General features: G+C 45.4%; 1 protein-coding gene across 4 annotated transcripts in view; it reads left to right on the forward strand.

Annotated features, from left to right (window-relative positions):
- Nucleotides 1-27279, forward strand: part of MYO1D (myosin ID) — a 163504-nt gene that overhangs the window by 67398 nt on the left and 68827 nt on the right. For 3 of the 4 annotated variants that reach the window (XM_075116550.1, XM_075116552.1, XM_075116551.1), the window contains exons 15-19: nucleotides 355-521; nucleotides 4947-5154; nucleotides 20951-21174; nucleotides 22312-22456; nucleotides 23056-23160. In XM_075116550.1, coding sequence (XP_074972651.1) covers nucleotides 355-521; nucleotides 4947-5154; nucleotides 20951-21174; nucleotides 22312-22456; nucleotides 23056-23160 — 849 coding nt within the window. Of the gene's footprint in view, nucleotides 1-354; nucleotides 522-4946; nucleotides 5155-6002; nucleotides 6155-20950; nucleotides 21175-22311; nucleotides 22457-23055; nucleotides 23161-27279 lie in introns of those variants that run through there. The other variant, XR_012664125.1, reaches the window with a different exon arrangement.

Genomic DNA, 27279 nt, shown 5'->3' on the forward strand with positions numbered 1-27279 from the left:
AATCAGGGCAATGAATTACATTGTTTGTTCTGTCTTTATGAAGACTGTTTTTGTTATCGCCAAAGTCTGTGGAGAAGGGTGATGTGGAACTGGTTCTGATATAGAGCAAAGGACAGTCGAACTGGAATGAGTAACACCTTGATCCTGTAACAGATGTCATTGCAGTGTGCTAAGGGGAGGAACACGTGCTGTGCCACTCTTGTCATTTCTGTTCTAACCTTGTCATTCCTCTTAAGCAACCAAACCTCATTCAGCTGGCTGGGCTGGGCTGACATCTCAATGTTTTCATGAGGAAACACTTGTGTCTGCATAGATGTCTTTCCAAGTGAAACCCCATTTGATTTGTCCCCTTAGGAACCTTACTACGTCCGTTGCATTAAGCCCAACGATAAGAAGTCACCTCAGCTTTTTGACGAGGAGCGTTGCAGGCATCAGGTTGAATACCTTGGCCTTTTGGAGAATGTGAGAGTCCGCCGAGCAGGCTTTGCCTACCGCCAAACGTACGAGAAGTTTCTTCACAGGTAAGAAGGGTGCTGGCAAGTGACTCAGTTCAGCTCTTTGCGGGACAACTCGGGACGTTGGAATGAGGGGTGTGATTTGGCTGTCTCTCCTTGAGGAAAGAGGAAGTCTTAAGTCCTCTGGGCTTGTGATCCTCACTCTTGAGCATATGGGTGGCGGTGTGTTTAGCTTAACACCTGCTGTTGGGTTTGATAAGACATGGGTCTAGCAGGGACTCTGGTTGCTTTCTCGTTTTGTAGCAGCAGATGTGTTTAGAGGTGCAGATGTGGTGCTCAGGCTCAGCTTCTTTTTGTGCTAAAATTCATTTGCGTTATTACTCTCTGCAGCAGGACCGTGTAATGAGGTTCTTCCCCAGAGCATAACCCTAAAACCAGAACTAATTAACTTCTGTTTTCTCTTTGAACATTGTCTAATTGTTGCAGCAAGAGAGACAGACAGACATTGTGTGTCTTGGGAAGTGCTTGATGGCACACAGTGACGTTATGCGAGTGCAGGAGGAAACCTCTGGACTTTAAAACTGAAAGTCTGAAAAAGAGATAGTAACACGACCCCATTAAAACACACTTTTGATACTACTTGCCCTCTTAATTCCTACCAGACTTGTGACAAATTAAATGTGTTAGACTGAAATTTGTCTTATGGCTTCAGTAAATTAGCATGGGTACTAAGGATTCAACCTCTTGCTGAAGAGATAGTGAATTGATTTTTACTTCTGATATTGAATCAGGTGAGAAGGCGGCCCTGAGGGTAGAAAAAAAATTAAACTGTTCAAGCAGGTGGGATGTCGTGCGTTAGGAACGAAGTGCTGCTGAAAGCTCCTTTGCCAGGTTGGCCTGGGCATTTTATGATACCTGAAGTGGAACAAAAGGGTCTGGCTTATGGAATACAGCTGACAGTGTTGCCTATCAATTTTCTTAAACATTATGCAGTTGTTAGAGCGTGCTACTGCCCTCACATGTGGAATTCATTGCCATTTACTCTTTAAGATTTGTGTAATTACTATTAATATAAACAGCTGCTTTGTTTTTAATGAATGTTTGACGAGATCCTGTAAGCTTCAGACCAGAAGTGGTGTTCACAGCCAGTAAACCAAATTAGCACATGACAACTGGTACGGCTTTCAGGCTATTGTAACATTTGTTCTGCCGGACCCTGGTGTAAGATTAAACACCTAAAGTGGAAGGTATCAGGCATGTATTGGCATACCGCGGTATTGCTCCTGGTCCGGTCTACACTCACTTTTCTAAATTTAAAAAGAAAAAAATCTTCTGGCCTGGATATTGTTTTCATTTTTTCCAAAATTCTTTGTTCCTTGTCTTTGGGTGAGACATACCCCTCTTAAAGGGGCTGGGGGATATGATTTGTGGTACAAGCTGCACATTTTTTGAGTGGTTTTTGAACAGGGATCACAAGGGATTTCTGTTCCTTCGTATTTAACAGGCTTATTGGGAGACTGGGAGCACGGAGGAGGCTCCAGGCCCCTCAGCTCTGGACTTTTGCACTGCACGTGGGGCTTATTTGAAGATAGATCTAGAGCAACTCAGTGAGAGGCAATTTTGGGACATAACTTTGTCATCTGTTTGCTTACATTTCATCTCTGCAACAGAGATTGTAAAAGTTCGGTCCCACAACAGATGTTTAATTCCATTACAGGCCCCTGAAGCTTTCAGATTTTCTGAGCCCAAAAGAGATACCTGTGTTTTGTCTTGCTGGTCCCTCTTAGAGGGGACAGGGGATATATATCAGGATATATATAGATAAGAGATACATATATATATGCATCTATAAATATGTGAGTGCATGTATGCCTATTTTTTATATATATGTATGTATATGTGTATATAAAAACATATTAAAAGTAACTTTATTTTCTGTAGGAAAAGAGTTTGTTGCTCTTTAGCCCTAAAATGCTCTAAGGTAGTTGATATCTCTTACCCACCAGTAGGGAATTTAGTGAAGCACAGTTAAGACCATTAATAAATGTCCATTTCAAGCTTTCCTTGAAATTAAGAAAACTTTTCTTTGAGCTCTGTGCAAACCAGCCTGCCCCTACCAATTTCTAGGAAGTAAGAAATAAATATTTTTGTTGGACCAAGCGATGTGCGTTCACTTGATAATTACATCTTCCAGCTGTGGGAGATGCATGTCAGGCCCACGTATCTTACATGGATGTGATGCATTCGTTTGTTTTAATATATAATTTACTACCAAAAAAAAAAGCTGATATTTCAGAAGGGCGTATGGGTGCGGGGCAGGGGGAGGAATGGCGCCTGTGAGGCGTCTGCGGGCATGGCCGCGTGTGAGCGTAACCCAACGCTTTCACCATGAAGGCATCCACATGCCTATTCCCAGGCAATGTTAAACATAGCATGTAACCGACACCGGGATAGCTGTGAACCGCACAGTGGTGAGAGTATGAGCCTGCTGCACGTGCGGACCTGATATTTTTCACTAAAGCTCCACAATTCAGTAGCTCGCAAAAATCTTGGCTCCTAGGGGAGCTATACTGAGAAGTGTAAGCTCTAGTAGCAGCCTCACGTGTGCCAGGTGTTTCTACAGTGGAGTATGGAGAAGGAGGAGAAACACAGGTGGTGCAGGAGTGGGTGTTTCGTGTATAAGTCAAGATGTCTGGGGAGGGGAGGGGAAGGGTTGGGGTGTCAGCGAGCAGATTTATTTTGGGTTCTGCCTCACTATAATTAGCAGCGAGGTTGGGGTTTGGGCTTGCTCTGGCGCCCAGGTCGTGCTCCCTGCTGCAGGGAAGGAGTTCGTGGCATTGCACCGCACGTGCCACGGCAGGAACAACAGGATGCCACGATATTCCGCCGCCGGCCCCGTCGCCTGTGGGCTGGGAGGGAGGTGGTCCCTTTGCCTTGGGATGGCTTTAAGTATTGTAGTCCCGTTTTTGTTGTAAAAGACCAAGATAATTTAACATTTCTTTCAGGCAGGTTTTCAGTTTTCTGACATCTTATCCTTTTTTTTTTTCTGGCCCCATCGGTAGTGCAGGCCTGTCTAATAACACGTGGGTTTGCACTGCCACTCTGGTTGTCTTTTTTTGTTGTTCCTAATGTAAATGTCTCAAGGTGGAAGATTTTCCCAGTGAATTAATTATTGCAGGAACAGATTCCTGATGAGAATAGGAAAGAGGAAGCAGTATAAAATATTTATGTCCTGTGTGTATGTGTATTTGAGAGAAGGAATGCTTTTGACAGCCAAGTAGAAATGCAAAATCTCCTTTTGTGAGTCTGAAGATATAGCTTTTGATATAGCTGTTTTGTTTATCGGTGAGATCCTTGGTCTGTGCGCTGCAGCCCTCACGCTGATGGTGCTCTCTGCTTAGACACTGCGCACACTTCCATTTTTTCCCCTCTTCAATGGCTTATTCAGAAAGGCTGACTTGATGAATGAAAGCAGCGGTGTGATGTATTTCTATTCAGGCTTACTTTACTCTGTTTAGTAACTCCTGCAGTGCACCCACTCCCCAGTAAAAAGGTTTATTGCTGCATCCATTTAATAGTGGCTGAAAATTCTGAATGTCTAAAACATTGAGATTGATGCTTGACTTGTATCGTGGGCTTTTAAATAAATAGAGAAGTGGTTAAGATTGCTGCATGCTTGTTTTATTTAGAACATGAATGTGGGTACTGCTACAGTGAAAATGTCTATTACGTTTTTGATTATGTCCATAAATCTTACACAGAAAATTCATTGTTGCTTTTTGCAAGCGTCTATTCACCTAATCAGCACTTTGCAAGGACAGTAAATCTTACAGGGAGCAGAGTCTGATGCAGTTATTTTCGTGTTTGATTTGTAGTTGTCTTAATTCCAATCTGCATTCTCTCTCTAAGTGTGAAAAAGTAGTTTGGAGAGTAAGGATGGGAGGGAACGATTGAACAGCAGCTACAGACAGTAGTGGTGTGTTTGTGCAGACTGTGGCCGTCAACTATCTGCCTCTTTGGTAACTACTAAAATCTGCTAGAAACATCCGCCAAGGTGACGAGCACAAACATAATTTGCAGAATTTTTAAATCAAGGTTTTCTGACGAAACAACTGATTATAGTTGGCTTCTTATGCAGAACGTGAGCAAACCAAAGCTTTTCTTCCTCACAATAAAAAATTGGAATTGAACACCAAAAGCGTGAATAGTGGAGCTGCCAAATCCGCAGGAAGTTGTGTTGCGTCACTTCAGTGTTGAAGTGAGCTTCTCACAGTATTCTTTTTAGCATCTCACAAAATCACGCCTCTCTTATTAATTTTCCTTGGATTTTGAGGATCATGATTCCTACACAGGATGTCTTAAAGGTCTTTTAACAATAAGCAGTTTTATTAGAATTTAGATCGTAATTATTTCTAAAACATGTTGAAGGTTGGCCCTCTTAAGAACCTAGGCGACAAGTTTACATTTGTAAGTTGTACCTTGTTATTCCAGGTACAAGATGATCTCGGAATTCACTTGGCCAAACCATGACCTCCCTTCAGACAAAGATGCTGTGAAGAAGCTCATAGAGTGTCATGGGTTTCAGCACGATGTTGCTTATGGCAAGACCAAGATTTTCATCCGCACGCCTCGAACTCTGTTCACTTTGGAGGACCTGCATGCCAAGATGCTTGTGAGGATTGTCCTCTTCCTACAGAAGGTAAAGCTTAGTTACTGCATTAATAGCTCAGTTCAAGTTCCTTGAAACACCTTTGCTGCCTTTTCAGGCTCACTGGTAAAAGTGGCACGTCGGCACAGATTCCAGAATACTGCAGTTCGGTTACTGCTTGATTTTTTTTAAAGCTCTTTCAGTAGAGCTCTCTGTAGCTGCATTGAAGCCTTGATGTGGTGTGATGTACCGTGAGCTGTAGGACCTATAAGGTTATGTGATACTGTTTACTGGATACTTGTCTTTACTCCATGAAAGTAGGCGACCCAGAAACTTAGAGGGACTTTAATGGATGAGTGTATGAGAGTGATGCCCAGTGGATGTTGACAGAGGCTTACATGTGTAAAAGTTGATTAGTGAATCCATAGCTGATGGCGTACATCAGCTGTAATGGTAAAGCTCTTGGGGGTGCAGGGGAAGGAGTGAGAGGGGAAGACAGAGTGAGAAAAGGAACGGGGAAATCTCACCCCAGTGGCCAGCTAAGAACAGAAGGAACGGCATCCCCACGTGAGCATCCTCCCAGAGCGTCCTTTCTGGTGCAGCACGTGATCTTCCTCATCATACTATTCCATTAATAATTATTGAGATTTTATCAGGACCTGAGCAAAATCGCTACAGCTATTTCTTACGATACTGTTAGTGCTGGCTAGAGCGTACAAGACCAGGGGCAGATGCTTGTGTGGACTGGTTTATTGAGCTTTGAGCATCCGTATTATTGAGTCCCGTAATGTAAACCAAAAAATACAGCCGAGGGGTACAGAAAGAAGGGGTGGTTTGCACACTAGTGGCAATCACTTCCCATAAGAATCTGCTGTGACGTGCAACACTGGGGTTTGCAGGTGCAAGCCTAGAAGAGCTACAGCACAGGAACAAGGGCAAACACTGCTGCAGAGGCTCTGGAAAACACTACCCCAGCAGCTTGGGTGAAAGGGTAACAGAGGGAAAGGCAGTCGTCGGAACAGAAAATAGAAGTTCCTTAGCGTTACAAAGGGTAAGGCACCTAAAGCACTGTGCAGCAGGACCTGTGCACTTGTCTTTCCTCTCTGAACATGGGATCTGAGCTCGAGATCGTTCTGGTTTTACCCTTAGGATATATAATTCTACATTCTGTGACTTCAGGGCAAACACATTCCAGACTTTGCTTACAAAGGTACTCTTATAAGCCATAGGAATTTGTTGTGACTTGGCTGGCTCCTAAATCACTTAGGTGCTTTTTGGGGCCACAACAACACAATAGTGCTGGTTTTGTAACCTCAAAAGCGACACACACCGGAGGGGAAAAACACAAGAGCTCTGGTTTTAATACTTGCTGAAAACTGTGTTCTGTCTGAGTGCAATCTGTCTAGCGAAAGGGCAACAACATTCACAGCCAGAGATATGGTGGAGCTGACTTTGTCCTAACTGACAGGGACTGTTGACTGGTTCAAGATTTTTAGGAACTAATTTCTTAAAACACATTTTCCTTTGTCATTCTTGGATCTGCCTGTCAGAAACAGAAACTGCTGACAGATGGGTATCCTGCTCTAAAGATATGCTGTTAATGCAAGTTTGTACAAACTTTCTAAACCTGATGGACTGAATCACTTTTGGTGAAGAGTAAGACCCCAAAGGAAAAGTTATCCACTGCACGCTTCAATAGTTCCGTGAAACTCTCGCATTTCTTGTGATTACAATGCATTTGATGCAATTCCCTTGCTGGAAAGCAAAACAATTTGACCAGTATGGAGGGAGAAAGTGTCAAGTCCAGGGTTGCATCACTGTTGGTGTTGGTTGTGCCAGACTGCATGGTCTGTCTTCAGTAAGGAATTTTATAAGTCTTGTGTCTGTGTGTGTATGTTTTTCTGGAAATGCAAAGCTCAGGCTGCTTAAAGGATGCAGAACCTGCCGGTTTCTGAGCTTTGTGGTTCAGCGTTTTCTTTCCTTTTCCTTAGCCCGGCTGATGAGCTTCACAGCAGCTTTCTTGAGCTACTCATCATCTACTTCCAGTTCTCTTCCCTGGAAATAAAAGGCAGCATCCTTTTCTGAAAGCTTATTCTGGCTCTCCTTTTGGAGTGGGATGGGGCTGATCTGTGGACCCTCTCTCATACACCTCTGTGAACGTTTTTCTGGATTAGTAGTTGTGCTTCCACTGTGCTTGCTCTGGCTTCCTGGGAGGAGTTCCCCTGTCTGCAGCCACTTTTCCAAGCACCTTGGTCTGATTTGGTGCATTCAGTGAGTTCACTGGGTCGCGCCATTGATCTGGAGTCTCTCTTTCTTCCCATAGTGGTATGAGGCAAGCTAATGAGCTCCTTGTTGAGTAAAGCTGTGGGGGAGACACCTCGCTCCCAGGCAAGCCCAGTTTTGATATTAAACGTCTGAGGAATTGAGAAGTGACCTTTTTTGAAATTGAAAGGTGCAGTTACTGAAGAATAATTTAAAAGACCCAGACTGTCTGTGCTGTGGAAACAGGAATGTCTCACTGCAAGGTGAGCACTGAAGCCCCTCCTTCAGATAAAATCCACTGAACAGTGTGAGGCACAATTTTGACAGCAACATGTCAGTTTTTGTGACCTTGCTGGCCTTTCGATGGAAACTTCAGAATTATATAGACTGGGCTCAACGCCCTTGGAAGTGGGCAGGGCTAGAAATTTTTACCTCTAGAAGGTAATTACCTGGCTAGGAATAATGAATCAACTCTCTGGCTCTGTGCGGGATTTTGCTATAATGGCTTTGTGTGGCATCAGGCATGCTGGATTAGGTATAGAATAACTATAGTGCTTTTGGGGCTTCTGTTACTGCGACGATCAGCAAAAGTGACAGAAGTTAAATTCCTGGGGTACGTTGTCCTATGGCTTCACAAACCTCCCTCCCCTATTTTCTCCCCTCCCTGGAGAGGAGAGGGACTGATGCAAGGCTACATGGAGATGTCTTTCTCTTCCGCACAAAGTATTAAAATAGGACAGGTGGAGTCATCTTTTTGTTATTTTTCTCTGAGAACCTCTAGTGAGATTCTAATTTACCTAATAAAAGGTCTGTGGGGAAAAGACAAGCTCAAGTGCTCAAGGTATTGAAGACTGAAGAAAACTGGACGGCCAGAGCTCCTTTTCTGTGGCTTAACCCCGCTGTGGTTCACCTGTATCTCTGCTTGTACTTACTGGGTGTTCTTCACCCAGGCTGTAAAATGCTTGCAAAGCCATGGAGAGGAGCTCTTCAGAATCCTGGAGCTCGCAACTGAAGACAAGAAACACTCATGAATCTAAATGCTTACTAAACTGATCATCAACAAAAGAGCCAGGTGGTGGGTTGATGTCTATAGGTATGTCATTAGATACCTTGGACAGTGTTAAATCGGCCTGGAAAATGCTTGAATTTTTCTTTCATTTTCTGTATTTCTCTTGTTCTACTGTTCTCCTTCTGTGCTCTGTATCAGATCACTCCTGAGTTCGTGTGCCAGCCGTGCTCTACTGCCAGTAGATGGGGCAGTTGGAGACTGACAGTGCTGAAAAAGGAACAATCAACACAATAAAAAATAAAATCAGAGTAAGGATCTGAAGAGGCCTTCTCTATCCTCTGAAAACATCAAGGCAGTTTTGCCTGTATCTTAGTTTCTCTTCTCAACTTGCTTTCAATCGTTCATGAAAAAACTCCTGTGAAAATGCAATTCTTGTTGCATTTTCCTTACTTTAGTTTTGCCTGTAAGAATCAAAGGCCGCGTAAGGCAAACTGTGATGCTTCTGAGAGTCACAAGATTATATCTAAAATGAAAGAGAAAGATGAACTTGATTTAAAAAAAAATAATCGAGCCTTCTGTTGCATTGGAGTTCCTCAGATTTGAATTTAGGAAAGGGAAAAGACAACTGGAGATAAAATGTGTTGTTGTGACAATAGGCACTTGTGCAATAAAAACTGAGAGAAGATGTAAGGCGTAGCCTTAAAAGCAGCCGATCGCAGGCCGGGGTCCAATAACGTTTTGCTTTGCGCAGGAGTGCGTTTACATGAAAGAAGGGTCTGCCTATAATGCAGAGAGCAGTTCTGTTTCGTGGTAGGTTTAAATGTACATCTGCTATTGTAGTGGTGTATATTATGTGGTGTATTGCTCTCCTACAAATCACAAGACTTTCAGAAGGAGATTCAGTAATGATCTTAAGAGCTTCGTTGTGTGAGTAACCCTTAGCCCTTAGAATAATGCCTGTTCCTTTGTTTAGCAATGATAAGAATTTGCTTCATATGAGTTTGGTTGAATTGAATTAAAACTGACTTCCAGTTTAAGTAGATAATTTAACTTTCTTTTGTTCCCCGTCTCCTGGATGTCTTCTCCTTTAGCTTTATCTTCAACACTCCCTTTTCTTCTGTGATAAAATGTTAGTGGGATTCCGGGCTGTGATTTTGCTTCAGACCGAAGCAAGTCAGTAAGCAGATGTGATGTAATTTAACCGTGGCAACTTGCTGGCTCCAGAAGTATTTAGCAAGTGAGAGCTGTCCGGTACCAGAAAATCCATACGGCAGTGGAGTCATCGCTGTCAGAGTCAACTCGAATGGTCATTTTAGAAGCACCAGGCTGAGAGCATCGCTGCTTTTTATGTGGTGCACTTGAGTTTATTTACTATACCTGTGGTCTTGCCGTCTGTATGATTGTCTTCATGAATGCAAATTGAGCAGCTCTAATGTTAATTAAAAAAAAAAATAAAATAAAGCTGCCATAAAACCCCATTGCTTTTTCTGCCCTTGGAATCATTCCCACATATTCATTAGCTTTGCAGAATAGTGCTTTGTTCAAGAAAGAAAGCCCAGCCAGCCAGCACGTGCGGTATGCAAAGATGATGTATCTTGTCAATATAATTTAGTGCACTATTTCATTGTAATTTTATCAGACCAGTACAGCTGCATATGGTAATCGCTTCACTAAATCTTTGCTGCCTAATGCAGAGGAAGCAGGAATTGTCCTTGAATTGCAGCCCAGCACCTCCTCGGACAAAAATCCTTGTGCACAGAAGCCCTCTGAGCCCAGGCGGTCAGTGCGGCTGGAAGGAGGCAGCGCGGCCCCGGCGCCTGCCGTGGGCACCGTAACGCGGCCGAGTGGCCCCTCCGTGCCCGTCCTCTGGCAGCGAGCCCTTGGCCGCGGGCGCCGGGGTTTGCAGAGGCTGCTCTCGGGAGAGCTGTCGCCCGCAGCCCGGCAGCTGCAATCACCATGGCAACACTTCCCGAAACCCGGCAGGGAAGAGCAAAAGAGAGAACCATGGCTGACTTGTCATAATTTAATGTTTCACCTTCCCTTTCTTCTCTGTCCCCATGAGTCCTTGAAGCACGGTGCCCTGGGAAGCATTAACCACAAAGGGAAGCTTTCACTGACAGGGGCGGCGTTTTCATGTCAGATTACAGATGGGCAGCAATCACCTGATGAGGGCTTCGCTTCAGCGACCCAGATAAAAGGTGATGCAATGCATTTGCCATCCACACTGAAGGCATTTACCATCTTGAGGGAATGTGTTTGTGAAGTTTTGAATCTAAGTGGAAATAGGTATATAATTACATGTGGATTTGTACCGTGAACTGAGGCTTTGATCCTGAGAGGCTTTGGCAGGGAGAAGCTGAGAGGAGATGCTGTAGCTCCTTCCAAAGGAGCAGCGCATGGGTGCTGTGAAGGGCCAAGGGAAATGAAGAATTGGAGGTGTCACTGTGGTGGCAGTGCTGCTGGCCGGCGTGGGCAAGCTGATCTCTTAGTGGACTGGTGTGACTGCTTCTCCCATGCTGCTTGCCTCCCTCGTGCTAGGAGCATCACTTGGCTGCTTCCAGCGAATGCACTGAGACAGCTCAAACTAAGAACAAAAAACCCCACCCCCTAAAAATACCAAAACAACAAAAAAGCCCTACCTCCTACCAAAAAAAAGGGAAAAAAAAGAGAGAAGAGGCTATTTTCTGCCAGTTCAGCTCCCCAGCCAGCTCACCTTCCTTCAGATGAACATTTGTGCTGGTAAAGAGGAGAGTCAGGGGCATGCCTCGGAGGGAAGCAAAAAGGGGAGAATTGGATCCTACCCTTTCAGTAGCAGGCATGGTGGGGCACCTGGATACTTGCTTATTATCTTTTTCCTCCTCCAGGAAATGCTGTGAAGGCCTGCCCTAATCTAAATAAATGTAAAAATGTAAAGGCCTATTTATTTTTGAGCAAGGGAGGAAGAGACAGGATACTGTCTATGTGCATCACTATTTAAAAATGCAGTCCGGCAATATATGGATGACAGGGCAGCTGCCGGTTCCAGGATTCATGTCCCAGCTTTGAGACCTTGAGCTTCATGGCTGGTAGAGTCACCTTAAAACTTGTTTTTTTAACTACCATGTATGTGAGGAGAAACGATAACAAAACCACCCCAAACTCTTCCCCAAGCCCGTTGCCAGCATCACAGAGAATACGTTTATGCTTTGGTGAGCGCGTGAGCAACCTCAGTAAGGCCGGTGAGGAGCAGCGCGCCCAGCAGCCGTAGCGGAGCAGGAAACTGCCCGATTCTGTAAATGCCTCATCTTGGGCTGCTGCTTTTTGCAGCTTGTAAATTCTCATAAATGGCGACTGCAAAGGCAGGTGCAGAGCCTGCAGTTAGGCGGTAATGCTGCCCGCTGCTTGTGCCGGTTTTGCTTTACTTGATTTCAGTTTGCAGAACATGTCAGAAGGACTTTAAAAAGAATCTAAATTGATTTCCCGACTGGATCAGAGGAGTGGAGGAATGCTCCGTCCCCCTGGAAGTCCCAGTATCAAATGTGGCTTTTTTTCCCCCCTTCTCAAGTGGGCTTCTTTCAGCAAACATCGCTTCAGTGCCTTGTTTGTTAAGCAAACTTTTTGTAGTTCTGATGTTGTAAATTGAGTATTTCAGGTTCTAACTCTGTCCTTTCAGTGTCAGGTTGTTTTTTTCCCGCTCATTCATGTGTATCACAGACAAATTGGGAGGACCAGATTCTGCAGCCATTGCTACTGGTACTTCCTTGTTTTCAAGGAAGGGAGTTATTTTTACTTGTGCCTGAGCTTTTGAGTTTTGAAAAGGTACTGATCCGCTGCACCTCAAAATGTCTTTAAGCCTTGTTTGAACTGTAAAAATACTGCCAGTGCAGTGTGAAGTAAATCATGCACAAATAGCGTTCAGCAGCCTTAACTTGGGAAAGATCTTAATTTAACATGATAGTAAAAATACCAGGATCACGTGAAGTGTGCCTATAATAAGGCAGAGACGCACAGACAATTTCTGTGCATATTTTCTTTCCCACCAGGACATTGCAGTATAAATCACAGACCTTTTGAGGGGGTTTGCCACTCTTTCGTGGGGATGGGGAGTGAGCTGCTCGCACTGGTTAGGCAGCTCTGGGGTAAAAATAACCATATTGTGATTGATCTGTGTTTGCTGAAATATATCTGAATTTTTATTTCCCACCATGACTAAAACTGTCCTCCCTAGGAGAAATGCACGTTTCATTGCTATTTGCGTCCGTTAGACAACAGTGAGCAACATTTTCGAGGCCTTTGCGTGGCTCTGTTTTCCCCTGTATCTGCTCTTTGTTCTAGAAAGGCAGAGCATTGCTGTCACAACTTCAGGAATGTAGACAGAGCTTCATCCTCAGCCGCTTCACTAAATAGATGTAGGTTTTAAACTGTAGCAGCTGCTGTGCCGTGTCAGGCTGAAGGTCCGTCGGGACCAGAGCCACGTCTCCAGGAGCGGCCTCGGGGGCACAGCAGCAGGGCGAGTGTGCATCATGCCTCTCCTCAGTACTCTCCCAGTCCCTTCAGGCGTTTGGGCTTGGGATGGCCTGTGCTGAGCGTGCTTTTTCGTATTCAGTAACACCTGCTGGAGTTCTTTTCCCTGAACGTGTCCTTAAATTCGTGCTTTTAGGTTTTGTAGCCGGCTTTGGCAAGCTTAGCTAACCACTGCATGGAGAGATCTTGCTTTGTTTGCGTCCTTGCATCTGCCAGCTTCACTTGGTACCTAATCGTTCCTGCACCGACAAGGCAGGCCTTTGTTCCAGGATGTCTGTTATATCCCCTCTCAGTCCTCGTTTCCCAGGGAGAAGTGTCCTAGGTTATTTAACTTTTCCATGGTTAGAGGTTGTTCTGTGCTTTCAGTTGTCCTTGTGGTCTTTACCAGCAATAAAACATTACAGATTGTGAAATGACCTGTGTTTTGGTATCTTCAGCATGAGAAGCTCTACCTTGAATTTTCATGAGATGAGAGAAGGTTCCTGCCTTCTTCTAATGGCAGCAGTCTTGTTCTGGTGATTGCAAACTTCTCTGCTTCCTTAATACAGGAGCTTTGGCAGTTCTCTTCATCTGTGCATATAAACTTACCTCCTTTCTCCCATCATCCTCCTTCCGTGGTCACTGCCAGAGGCAGGAAATTCTGGAGAGGAGGGAGTGATGGGATGCCCTTTGTCAGGACCGCGGGGCACGGCTAAGGGCACCGAGTGGACCTAGCAACTCCTTATGAGTGGGATGGCAGAGAGCTTTCCTGAGGCTTTCGGGCTGAGCTGCAGCAGCAGCAGCTCAGGCTTGGCCTCGAAGGAAGATGGGTGCAGCAGCGTGACATTTGCTGCAGCCGTTGCTGAGCAGCAGAACGAGCTGCAGGAGAAACCCAGACCAGCTCTGTTCGGGCTCTGCTTCCCGCACGTCACGTGTGCGTGTGAGTCTCACATGCAACATATAACCACTGTTCCTCTGATAATTATGTTTATTATTGGACACGGTCTTGTTAGTGCAATCTAATTAATCTCTGAGAGGGACCCTTCTCTCTTTCCTAGCTCGTGGAGCGTTGTTTCTGTTAAGCAGAGCGATAGAATGAACGCTGTTCAGCTGACTCATGAGAAAAAAGAAAATAGCGTTTAGTAAATTAAGCAGCTCTTCCCACTCCCTGTTTATATGCTCTGTAATGTGATCTGTTAGAATGGGGAGGCTTTGATTTAAAACCATTTCCCTCAAACCTTCTGTGGGATCTGAATTTACTTGAATTGGGAAAAGGCAGATCACAAACCGTGGTGTGTGCAAGTACCCGGTGGGTGCCGCGTGTCAATATTAGCCACTCCGTCACATCCGTGCTCTGCAAGGAGATGACCCCTTTCAAAAGCAATCAGGAATAGCATCATTAAAGCTTACTTCAGATTTGAGCATTTATTCAAACTGCAGTGCCTCGGAGGACCCTGTGGCAGAACTGCATGCGGCTTCTGTGCTGCACTATTGACTTAAATATTTAATAACCTTTCCTGTTTGAGATCCTTTAAAGCTGTGCAGGAAGGTTCATGCCTGTGTGAATTTCTAGCTAGGTTTTGTTTTATTCTTTTCAGTTTGGGTGCCTGGAGGGCAGCTTGTGCTAGGGCAGCATGAAATATTGATCATGAAACAGTTCGGGCTAGTGCGAAGGAGGCCTAGTGGGAGGAGGTGTGCTGTGTTAGAGCAAGCATGAAATAGTTTTCCAAGGTTTAGTTAGTTGAAGAACTGCTCAAAAATATAACGCTGGTGTTTAATTTAGAGGAGCTCAGTTTGTTTGCCAAATTCTGGGCATTTGTTTGCTTGCTTACATGTTTAGATTGTGTGCTGTGTGGGTTTTCTTCTACGTTCGCAGAGATTGCAGCATCTAGGTCAAATCTAGATTATCCCTTTTTCCATGGAAGAACTACAGGCGAGGCGATCTCGGCATTCTGGGCCCACCCTGTCTGCTCTGCTGGTTTTCCCTGTGCTCTGCAGGGCCCGTTTCATTGTTTTCCTTTCTTCCTTCTCTTTTTATTCTTTTTTTTTAAGCGGGAAACACTAAGCTCGGAAGCAGACTGCAGTCTGCAAATGAGCCTATAATGTGTAGATTGGTATATCAGATTTATATTCTGCTACGGTGATGGGCCTGATCTGTGTTAGGTTTCCTTAGTCATAGAAACTTCTCTAGAAGCTCACTAAGGCTTTTATACTGATTCTAAAGGCATGACCAGATCATTTGAATTACAATTTATTAAATTTAATAAAAAAACACGAGTTAAACATACTTCAGAAAAGATTTCAGGACTTCCCAAAAGATAAGATACGACTCTTGATTTGGAGAAATGCTCTATTTCTTTTTGGGCAAGTCCCAGTTTCAGAAGCTGCCAAAGCCGCCGCCGCCCTGGGAGGAGGGCACCACCGAGGAGATCACCGAGCACCCAGGGCTGCGCAGGAGGATCTCCCTTGGTCTGGACCTTTTCATGGTCCCGGAGGTCATTTCCACCTCACTGGCCATAACTGAAGGAGTAAAAGGGACTGTGGTAAAGGAAACAGCAAGGAACTTTTTTCACCAGAAGCAGCAGCAATGTGTACACTTTCTAATGTTCAGGAGTTTTGACTGAATTTCTTGTGTTGTTCAGACTTTGTTTTCCAACCTCTTGCTTTCGCTCTGCCCATCCTTCTAGCCCTTTAGTCATAATTTCACTTGCTCTCTTAATTTTTCTTCCCCTGACCTTGAGGGCATAGAGATGGCAGAGGTATTGGAAGAGATGTGGAGAGACTGTGCTGAAGACTGGATAAGGGGAATAGTTTTAATTAAAAAAAAAAGTCTAGAAACACCTTTTCTTTGAATTTTCAATGTAACCTTGCTTATGTCTCTGCTCTTGAGTCCTTAACTTGCTCATGGTCCCTTTCCCTGTGTACACACATAGTGGAGCCAACACGTGCTGCTTGGTTATTCCCCTTCCTACGCCCTACTTGGCCTTGTCTCCTTGGGCAGCTCTTCTTGCGGAGGGCAGTCTATTTCATAGCATATCCTGCACAATGGCTCTCGCTTTTGCTTGGTCCCTAGGCACTGTGCTAATTGATGACAAAATTGATTGCTCTGGAGTCTGCTCTTCAGTGTGTCACTTGGAAAATTGTCATCAGACAAGCTCTTCTGCAAGCCTGGCTTCCGATGGCCTTGTCTTACGCTGCTGACACCGCACGATGACGACAAGCAGTTTTCTTCCCTGCCAGTACTCTCCAGTCTTCCTCATCATATCCTCCACTCCTTCCCTCCTGTCCTGCACACATCTCCACCTTCTCAGCCCCCTGAAATGCTGCCAGATCCTTCTGGTATCCTCTACCTGCTTGGCTTGGCAGGCAGTCTCATGTGCCCGGCTCGGAGCTTCGCCTGTGCTGGTTGGGATTGGGAGATCAAAGAAGGCAGATGGCTCTTGAGCTCATTCTGAAGCATTTCCAGCAATGTCACTCTGATGTGAGGCGCTCTCTACCCCGCTGTTGATTTTTCCTGAAAGATGTATGGAGTTGCCTCTGAGTCTTCTGTTCCTCTGTCAGATTTGGTTGAAGCTGGCTAGAGATCCAGAAGATATCAGCAATCTCAGGAGGTCAGGCGAGGATAAGATTATCTTTAGTCTCATTTCTATGGGAAGTCAGGCTAACCAGAAGTGAAAGTCACAGAAAGGTGGCACAGGAAGTATCGTTTTGTTCTTGCCTGTAGGAGGAATGATACGGGGCACTGCGATTCTCAGGCTTGTTTCCCCTGTCCTTGCAAGATTTGCTAAATGTGAGTGCTGAAACTACCAGCTTGCTGGTATGTAGCTTTGATTCAAGTTCAAGCTGAAAGCTGCTCACTGGTTGTCGACTTCCAGAAAGGTGATGCGTGTGAGCTGCTGAATCCTTGCTGAACTAGATATGAAAATGCCATGGACAGTGCCTTGGGTATAGAGGGCTGAAAGGAAGGAGAATCCTGGATGCACAGATCTTATTTCTGTTGGGTTTTTGGTATGCTCCTGTTTGGCCATGGCTCTACCATTGTCCTCCAGCATATAACAGAAAAGTAGCTTTTGCAACATAAGAATCTGTTAAGTGCCATGATAAGAGAGAGAGATAAGAGTTGGGGTTGTTTAGCCTGGAGAAGAGAAGGCTGTGGGGAGACCTTATTGCAGCCTTCCAGCACCTAAAGGTATAGGAAGGGTGGGGGCGACCTTTTTAGCAAGGCCTGTTGTGATAGGACAAGGGGTGATGGTTTTAAACTAAAGGAGGGTAGATTTAGACTGGATATAAGGAAAAACTTTTACACTGAGGGTGGTGAAACACTGGCACAGGTTGCCCAGAGAGGCTGTGGAGGCCCCATCCCTAGAGGCATTCAAAGTCAGGCTAGATGGGGCTCTGAGCAACCTGGTCTAGTTACTTGCTCAAGCAGGGGTGTTGGAAGGGACCTCTGGAGATCATCTTGTCCAACCCCTACCATTCTGTGATGTCCCTGCTCACTGCAGGGGCTTGGACTGGATGACCTCTAAAGGTCCCTTCAAACCCAAACCATTCTGTGTTTCTATGATTCTGTGATAAGCTTACCTCTGGAAATGTGGGTTTTAAATTTCATTTTAGTGTGTTTTATGTTCTTGAGTTATGAACTGAAGGTGGGGGGAAGAATTGGAAAGGTGCATTGGGAGAGGTAGAGCTCTCCAATATTCCAAGTCTGAGAAAAGTGTGTGTTGGTAGGAAACACTCCAGCATCTTCCAGTTGGTAAGAAAAACTCCACACAGTTGTCTGTGTGTGGTTCTGCCCCATTGCTCACAGCTGCACGGTGTGGGGTACGCAAAGGGCTGCTGAAGGAGGAGTGCGTTGCGTTGACAGCCCTCTCTTGTCTGTAGGTTTGAACAGTCCCTGTTTCTGGAAGAGACTGCTAGACCATCAGGCAGTCGGCTTGCCTTGGCAGTTCAACATTATTGATGGGCTGCTTTAAGCAGAAATGAGCCCTGTGGTTGAAAAGGAAAGCACCGAGCCAGAAAAAACTATTAATTTTAAAAGTATTTGTACCCCATTCCCTGGGCAAAGTTTGTTCCTACCTTTGGCTTTCTCCGCACGTTTGGGAGGAGCTGCCGTTGTGGCCATGAGGAAGGTCCTTACTCGCAGTGGGGTTATCCAGTTATGACAACTTGATTTGAGGACATGCTTTTCATTAATAGTTTACTGCTTGTGTGTAGCCAAGGGGCATGCCTCGGCTGGATAATTGGATTTGGAAGGCTAGTGTTTGTAGCGATTGTGACACTTCTTGCTGTGAAGCCAATTTCTGCAGCGATGCAGCTGATACAACATCGGGGCAATCTGTTACAGCGCCTTTGTTCCCTGGATGTCTGACTGGTGTAAAAAATAACCACAGCAAGAGGCTTCCCTCAAGAGCATGCCTACTTTGAGGACAGGGAAGCAAAATTAAGACCTTGTTCTGTATCGGAAAACAATTCAAAATGTTTTGGGGAAAACCTGACAGAAGTGAACCTCTACAAAGTCTTTAGCAGCTTACACAAATTTACCGGGCATGTTCTTTTCTTGGGATCCTTTATAACATTCAGAAGACTGTTCAGCTGAGACCTGGAACTCTTTGTTCCTTGTCTCTATTCTTATTAAATTAAAAAATGAGAAGTTGACAGTAGGTTTTTAGCCAGTTTATCTTGTTTACTGTCCATATATTCCTTGCAGGTACATTTTGTGACACTTCAGTCTATGTTTAAATATCTCAAGCAATCCGAGTCTTCTTCACTTTTCCTTTAAAAAGGGCACAAATTACTTCAGTACTCTCTAGATGTTCAATTATTTTATCCTAGTTGCTGGTTCTGTCAAATTCATGCAGTTTCTGAATCTCATATGCCCTCAGACATGGATATGCTAGGTTTAAATCAGCCTTACACACTTCGGGAGTAGTCCAGGCCCTGTGCAAGTTGGCGTTAGTGGTGACTTCAGGAGGCCCTGAGCTTCTCAGGAGCTCTGATGCCCTTTCTGTGGCAGTGCTCTGGTATCAATGTGATGTGCAGGTTATATAGAGCTAAAACTACAATTAAAACTGCGTGCGCTAAAAGTGACTAATGAGAACAGCATATGTGATGTGATGCACAGGATGCTGCTTTCCCTCAATCTGTGTAATGATTTTAAGAGTAAATAAGGGAAGTGTTATACATTACTTGGTATGCATGCAGTGTTGAGATTTTCGGTACCAGTCCTCTGTTCACCATTTACCTCGCGCTTTGTCTTCCTGCCAGCTTTGTTTGTCTGGTCAGTACAGCAGTGCTGGTTTTCTGCCGTGGTTACAGAGACTGCTTTTTGTGCTTCCTGCTCTTACCTTTCCTGTTGCTGTCCCATGTCACGCCTCGCTTCCCCAGCTCTTCCCTTCAACCACTGAAACAGCCTCTATTCCCACACCTTCCTTAGGAGAGGGGCTCCTGGCAGGGGCTGGGGTGACAAGGAGCACGTTGCCTTCGGTCACCTTGCGTGTGTTGAGTTGTTCCCCTAGTTGCTTGCTTTGCTTCATATGCCTACGCATCACTGTCCAGGATCATTTCCCTCCTCTTCCTACCAACAATATACAACATACAGTATAGGAGTGAGCTGGGCTCCATCTGCTTCTCAGCCCTATGGGACTTAGCAGCTGCAGTTTGGCCGTGGCCGTGCTAAATGACCCACAGAATCCATAGGGTTCAGGGTGACTTCATAGCAGCTCAAGGACCGGTTTCTATCTTGGAATAAAACGTTGGAGGTTGTAGATGTACAGTCATTGGACACGATGAAATACAAGTTGAGGGGTGGATTGGCTCAGCCTTGCCTCGGACGTTTGGGCAGCATTGTGTAGGGGCTCGGCTCTGTTCTGGCACGCTAGAACACAGATGTGCTTTACGGAGCATCAGACGCACCAGTGAGGTGGTGGGTACTCAAACAACTTCCCAGGCTCTGCTGGAGCTACGTGAATCGGTCTGTTGTGCACGGGCAATATCCCAGCAAGGACAGCGAGGCCAAAGGGGGATGAGGAGGGGTTACTCCGTCAGAGGTTGGAAGAAGAGAGTTCTCTGCTTTTGAGGCTCTATCTCCTCTTTGAAGTTTGAGTGTATAGAGAAGAGCAGCCCTTCACATCTGCTTGCTACATATAATTTTTCTTAGCCACATATCAGGATTATCAGTTAAGCTGTCAAGAGAACCTTTGACATCAGCTTCATAAAGCGAATATCATGTTGGAAACTGCCTCAGGTAATTAATAAATTCTTCTGTAAATAGAAGGCTTGATATGCATCAGTGGTGCTATGGGAAGTTTCTCAAGAGGGAAATAAACTCTCCAGCAGGGCCTGTAGCGAACAGTGAAGCACTCTTCATGTGCAGGAGACTCATTATACCTCCAGTTTAATTCTACAAGGAAACAAAAATACAATCTTCATCTTGGTGGATTATATTAGAGGGAAAGTACAACTTTTGGCGAATCCCTCAGGGACGTGCATGTCAGCTTGAGACCGCTCAGGTGAATACGCATTTCTGTGGTTGCAGGGTAGAAACAGCCCAGCCTGCCCAGCCTGGCTGAGCACTGCCGTGCTTCGGTGTGCACAGGGTCTTCAGGTTAGGCATTGGTAGCACCATACAGTCACATCAGCACTGCGAGCAGTCGGCCTGTGCTGAGTCCCAGAGTGCCTCTTTGCATGGGGTGTCAGAAGAAGTCCAGAACACGGCGTGTTTCCTGCCTGTGGTGCTCTCCAGGCACAAAGGAGGCTCGCAGTGGTGCTGGCGGAGCTGGACTCCCATCCGGCAGGGTGGGAGGATATCAGTTGTATGGCACATTTGCTTGCTTTTCAGCACACAGCCTGAACAGATATTCCCCAAACTATTTTCAAAGCAATCTTTTTTAATCAGTGTTAAAATTGTTTCTCAATACACTGGTAAACACAGTGTTTTTTCAGTGATGTTTTAATTGGATTTCATTGGCACAGAGAAGTCACTTTCTTTAAAATAAAACTAATATATTTATGGATTTGAGCAGTATAGGAGTACAGAAATAAAATAAAAACAAACTGCTTTTTATTGCTATAACTGTCTTCTCCACTGACTCTTAGGTTTGGAGGGGCACTTTGGCTCGCCTTCGCTATAGGAGGACAAAGGCTGCCCTCACGATACTCAAGTATTACCGCCGCTACAAAGTGAAGGCCTACATCCACGAGGTTGCCCGGCGCTTTCACAATGTGAAGCTAATGAAGGATTATGGCAAGCATGTGCAATGGCCCACTCCACCGAAAGTGCTGCGCCGATTTGAAGAGGCACTCCAGGCCATTTACCATAGGTACAAAGAAAACCTCTTGTCTTTTCAGTCTAACGTAGAGGAGTGAACAGCTACCACTTGTTCCACAAAAGTTCGGAAAATGACTGAAGAACATTATCTGGATGTCACAGACGAAGATGCCAGTGGCTTTTGGTACCCTTGACCAGGCAAATAATTATTCTATTTCAAAGGTTTAGTCAGGATGGACATTGTATTTCATTCCTTGGCCCCTTTCAGGCTGTTTTCAGAATAAAAGAACAGCTGCCGTTAGGTGGGGAGGAGAGAGAAGGAATATTGTCAACCTTGTCAAGACCTCCTATAGTAAGTCAGTACTTTTCTGCAGTAGGGTAAGCAAAGCTCTACAACCTACCCATATTCTATGTGCAGAAGAGGTATTTTATACCTTTATTACAACTACCTAATATCTAAAAGCTAGTGACTTCGTCTCTGGTAAGTTGTAGACAAAGAAGTTACGATTCCAATTTGAAGAATGACGACTTCTGAAAATCATTCAACAAGAGAAGTGTTGGCTGGATGGGGCCTCTAGAGATCCCCAGTCCAGCCATCTGCTTGAAGGGGGATTACCACCAGCACTAAATCAAGTCAGCCTTTTTTTTAACCCCAGCTGTCTCTTGAAAGCCATCCACAACCTTTCTGTGTGGAGAGGCCTGCTTTCGGAACAAGCTCAATTACCATAACTACAAAATTTTAGTTGCTAAAAGACTTTTGTAGCATTAATCCTGGAGGCCTGGTGTTGCTGCTGAAGGCCAGAGTGTGATGTGGGGTAATGGGTGGGCTGCCCTGCCCTGTTTCATGTTACAGTTGGTTAGGTTTCAGTTGCAGGGCCAAATTCAGCTATTAAAGGAGAATGATGTAAATGAACCAAAAAATGGGCTTGCAGAACTTTATTGCAAACAGATGTGCCAGTAGTTGACTTCTGGGTATGGGGTGGGGAGTATACCAGCCAAACTTCTTAGGAGTCAGGGACCATAAGTGACTTTATCATGATAGTGAAGTTTCCAACTTTATGAATGCAATGGAAGGACTTCTTTTTCCCCTGATATTTACAGTCCAGGGTGTCCTTGCCAGGCTGATCTGGCAGTAGTCCTCGTAGTGCGTGGTACAGGCTGTGGAACTGATTCAGGCGTTTTGCGGCAGGTGGAGAGCAGGTGAGCTCATCCGGAGCGTCCCACCAGAAGTCCTACCTCAACTGAGGGCCAAGGTTGCTGCCATGGAAGTGCTGAAGGGTCACAGAGCTGATATTGGCCTTCAAAGAGCGTGGGAGGGGAATTATATCGCACTGGTGAGTACAAGTGAAGGGATCAGTGATGGGAGTGGCTGAGGCTTAGGATGCTAAAAGGGTGAAATTCTGAAAAAGTGACTATCAGTTTCTTGGCAGGAGAAGTACTTTGTAATTTGCTCTGTAAATGGGTTTATATAGTTTCAGAGTCTTTTGACTTCTACTGCACTAGGAGCGATTTTTCTGAATACTAAGCGTAGCTTGAGCATGACAAGCAGCATTAAAAGACAATGAGCAATGCCATCAGCTGGCTCTTCAAATGGCCAAAGCTAGGAAAGAAGTCAATGTAAAACTAAAACTCTAGGTATAATGGGATGTTAAGAAATAGCATAAAATGAAAAAGGAACAAAGAAATTCTCTCTAGGCAAGTTGCATTGCTTCCCTTTACTCTGTCCTTCCTTTAAGCATTTTGTTTTGTTAAGGCTTTTTTTCAGAAAGCGTGTAAGACCCCAGATGCTCTGCCACTCTTCAGCGAGGCAGAGACTGGAGGAAGCCTCCGGACAAGGTGGTGCAGCTGCAGTCCTCTCTGGCCCGCCGTGACGTAGTGCAATTACTTTCTTCAGTAAGCAAGAAGAGTTATGTGCCTGTCTCTGCTCTTTCAGAAACCCGATAACCCTCAGACCACAGGCTCTTTCATCCCTGTTGCCAATGAGCTGAAACGGAGAGACAAGTACATGAATGTTCTCTTCTCCTGTCATGTCCGCAAGGTAACCGGCGTGTCCGCGTGGGCTGGGTGGGGCACCTTCTTGCGCTTGAGGTGAAACCTTGGGAAGCCAAGGACGAGGAGGTGATCCCGGAGATGTTTAATAGATGGCAGTTCAAAGCCATCCTGTTTCAGTATCGGTGATTTTTTTATGGCTAATTCACTCTGAACCTATTGCTCCAAAGGGTGCTTGGTTTGAGTGATCTCTGTGGCCTCTTCATGTCAGAGGAGAGAATAAATTCACTTGCTTCTGTGTAACTGGTTTGGGTCTGACTTCTTTCACAGCAGAATGGGCTTTTTTGTTAAATTGGTTGGAAGGTTTAAAAAACTAATTAGAGAAATGTGCTTGCGTAATTTTTTATGGGTAGTTCATAATGATCTAAATGATGCTGGTTTTAAATGTCTGTCAGGAGAGGATATTTTTAATTTTACAAAGCCAACAGACACAAACAATTTCAATGGCAGGCCGGGGCTGCTGATGTTCAAGTGGCTTTAAGAAGCTGTATATTCTTTTTATTTCTAAAAATGTGCTATTGCAGTTGGTCCCCACTTGCCAGAAGTGGAGCATGTGCGTGATTTGTGTTTATGATTCTGCAAATATTATCTTTAACAGTAACAACAAAATTAATTTTACAGCATAAAATCTCACTTGATAACAAAACTTCCTTTCTAGTTGTAGTGTGTTGCATTATTTGTTCAATAGTGATTTGTGTATATAAAAATAGAAATGTATTGCTTTCCGAGCAAGCATACTTCAGTGGAGTATTCTGTTGCTCTTTACATGTTCTCTTTAAGAGTGTGGTTCACTAGTTGACGATGGTTTGAGTGAATATTGGTTTATATTGTAGGATTAAAGGAGGATTGGGTGAGTCTGGATCCAAACCCCTTCACGGTCTTGCAGCAGTTTGGCTGGAACCTCCGTTAGGGACAAGGAGGTGCAGGAGAATTTCCCCCTGGCTTTTTTCACCTTAGGCTGAAAACAAAATAATTCCTCTTCTGATTCATTTAATGAACTAGTTCCAAATTGTTGCCGTTTCCAGCTGAACTGGAATAATTTTAAAAATACAATATTCGGTTCTTAAAGATGCGATTATAGGAATTGTTAGTTTGAATGGGAGTGGAATGATGGTGAGGGGGATTACTCGGGGTGCGGAGGGTGCATACCTGGTGTGGGAGTTTAATTTTGCTCACTGTTACACAACTTTTAAGCTTTTAAGACCTTACGTTTCTCTCGCTTGGTCCTGATTCAGCTTTGAAGGACAATCTCCTGTGCAAGAATAGGGGAAAGCAGATTTCTGAAACACAGAGCCATACCTTGCCCTGTTCAGTAACTGCAGGCACAGAGCTCCTACCTTTAGGCAAGTGTTGGAGCAGTTCTTTTTTGTTTATGGCCTATGAAGAAATCCTTGAGCATACGAACAAGCCTTGTTTCTGTATGTGCTGTTACCACGTTTACTTGCTGGAAAATTCCATTTTCTGCTGGGGTTTGTTGCATTGGTGTCCCAGCACTTCAATAATAAGAACAGTCTGGAGATGGAATAGGTGTTACCTATCATGAAGTAGATTTCTTCCTGAGCCTGAAAGGTTGCTTTCAGTGCTTTCAGAGGTGAAGAAAGCTTTAGCTTATCATGGGTGTTTAAAAATTAGTTCAGCTTAAGTCAGGAAATACTGTAGAGACTGAGAGGTTATAGACTTTGCAGTCTTGTGGTTTTTAAATTACCTTGTAACTTTTTTGGTCTTTTTAAAGGTTAAATTGTTGGTTGCTTTCTTCTGTCAGAGAGGTCAGGGTTAATCCTCTGCTTGCCTGCTTAGTTAGGGATGCCTTTGCATGGCTTTTGAAATCACCAGTAAAGAAGCACACGCGTGAGCATGGCAGTAGGGTGTGTACGTGCAGAGGCAGCGGGGCTAAGGCAAGCCAAGCTGACCCCAGCTGCCAACAGAGAAAAGCTCACAAGGCCACCGGTGGTGGCTCAGCTGGCACAAGGGAGCTTCTACTCATCCACAGCCCGGCTCTGCCTCAGTCTTTGAGGTCGTCGATACTTTTCCTGTCCTTTATTCTTAAGGATGTGTGTTAGAAAAAAATATAGCTAAATTTAGTGAAAATGCAGCATGAACTTTAGGAAAATGATGGTCTTAAAGAAGCAAGTAGAAGCACCTCTCCTCCAACAAATGCATAAAATAATTTCAGCGTTGCTGTTGAGTGCAAGACTGCAACTTTGTAGGATCTTTAATGATGTGTGTAAGACTGGCGATTTCAGTACATTTGCATGTTTAAACTCAAAAGCGAATGCCCCCTTTCACATCCATGCTTCGATGTAATATCTTTTTGAGTGAACCGTTTGTCTTCCTTCTTGAATGGACAAGAAGTGTCCCGGCAAGCCTGAAGTGAACCAAGGAGAGAAGACAAACAATCCTGAACTTTGAAAGCCAACAAGACAAAGATCTGACTCTTCAAGATTTACCATTTCGCTTTCCAACCAATGCACTTTAGGTAATCTATTGTGCCTTAAATTTGAACATCAGATTTGCAGACTAAGCAACAGTGAAAACTGTTGTAGAGCCTGTAAGCAACTCCGTGTTCAGACTGCAGGAGCACAGTCTTTACCCTGAAAACAGCATTAGCCTTTTTTCACTCTTCACGTAAAACAATTAATATCCTAAGATGTCTTTTTAAAACAAACGTGTTTCTCTTGTCAAAAATACACGCTGCAGTATTCTGACTGGTCATCCTTGGGGCTGTCAGGCCCCTGTGCTGGGAGATGGGGATAGTATGCAGAATGAAGTCCCAGTTGTTGAAGAGGTGGCAGTCACCGACCTGCTCCTTCACCTGGATGTTCACAAGTCCATGGGGCTGGATGGGATCCACCTGAGGATACCGAGGGAGCTGGCAGAGGAGCTCACCAAGCCACTCTCTATCATTTATCAGCAGTCCTGGTCAGCCGGGGAGGTCCCAGATGACTGGAAACTAGCGAATGTGACGCCTCTCTACAAGAAGGGTCAGAAGGAGGATCCAGGGAACTACAGGCCTGTCAGCCTGACCTTGGTGCTGGGAATAGTCATGGAGCAGATCATCTTGAATGCCATTACGCAGCACATGTGGGACACCCAGGGGATTGGGCTCAGCCAGCATGGGTTTATGAAAGGGAGGTCCTGCCTCTCTAACCTGGTCTCCTTCTATGATAAGGTGACCCACTTAGTGGATGAGGGGAAGGCTGTGGACCCTCAGTGAGTTTGCAGATGACACCGAGTTGGGCGGGAGCATTGATCTGCTCGAGGCCAGGAAGGCTCTGCAGAGGGACCTGGACAGGCTGCATCGATGGGCCGAGGCCAGCTGTGTGAGGTTTAACAAGGCCAAGTGCCAGGTCCTGCCCTGGGGTCACACCAACCCCAGGCAACGCCCCAGGCCCGGGGCAGAGGGGCTGGGAAGTGCCCAGCGGAGAAGGCCCTGGGGGTGCTGGCTGACAGCCGGCTGGGCATGAGCCAGCAGTGCCCGGGTGGCCAAGGAGGCCACCAGCCCCCGGGCTTGTGTCAGCACTGGGGTGGCCAGCAGGAGCCGGGCAGGGATGGGGCCCCTGTGCTCGGCCCTGGGGAGGCCCCACCTCGAATGCCGGGCTCAGGTTTGGGCCCCTCAGGACAAGAAGGGCCTTGAGGGGCTGGAGCGTGTCCAGAGAAGGGCAGTGGGGCTGGGGCAGGGTCTGGAGCACAAGTGTGCTGGGGGGCGGCTGAGGGAGCCGGGGGGGTTTAGCCTGGAGAAGAGGAGGCTGAGGGGAGACTTCATCGCTCTCTGCCACTGCCTGAAAGGAGGTTGTAGCGAGGCAGGGGTCGGTCTCTTCTCTAGTAACAAGCAATAGGACGAGAGGAAACGGCCTCAAGCTGCGTCAGGGGAAGTTTAGGTTGGATATTAGAAAAATCTTCTTCACTGAAAGGGTTGTCAGGCCCTGGCACAGGCTGCCCAGGGAGGTGGTGGCGTCTCCATCCCTGGAGGTATTTGAAAGAAGGGTAGACGTGGTGCTTGAGGATATGGTTTAGTGGTGGACTTGGCAGTGATAGGTTAGCTGTTGGACTTGATGATCTTAAGGGTCCTTTCAAACCTTAATGATTCTATGATTCTGCCTCTTACCCC

Source organism: Phalacrocorax aristotelis, chromosome 23 (genome assembly GCF_949628215.1).
Source record: "Phalacrocorax aristotelis chromosome 23, bGulAri2.1, whole genome shotgun sequence".
NCBI lineage: Eukaryota > Metazoa > Chordata > Aves > Suliformes > Phalacrocoracidae > Phalacrocorax > Phalacrocorax aristotelis.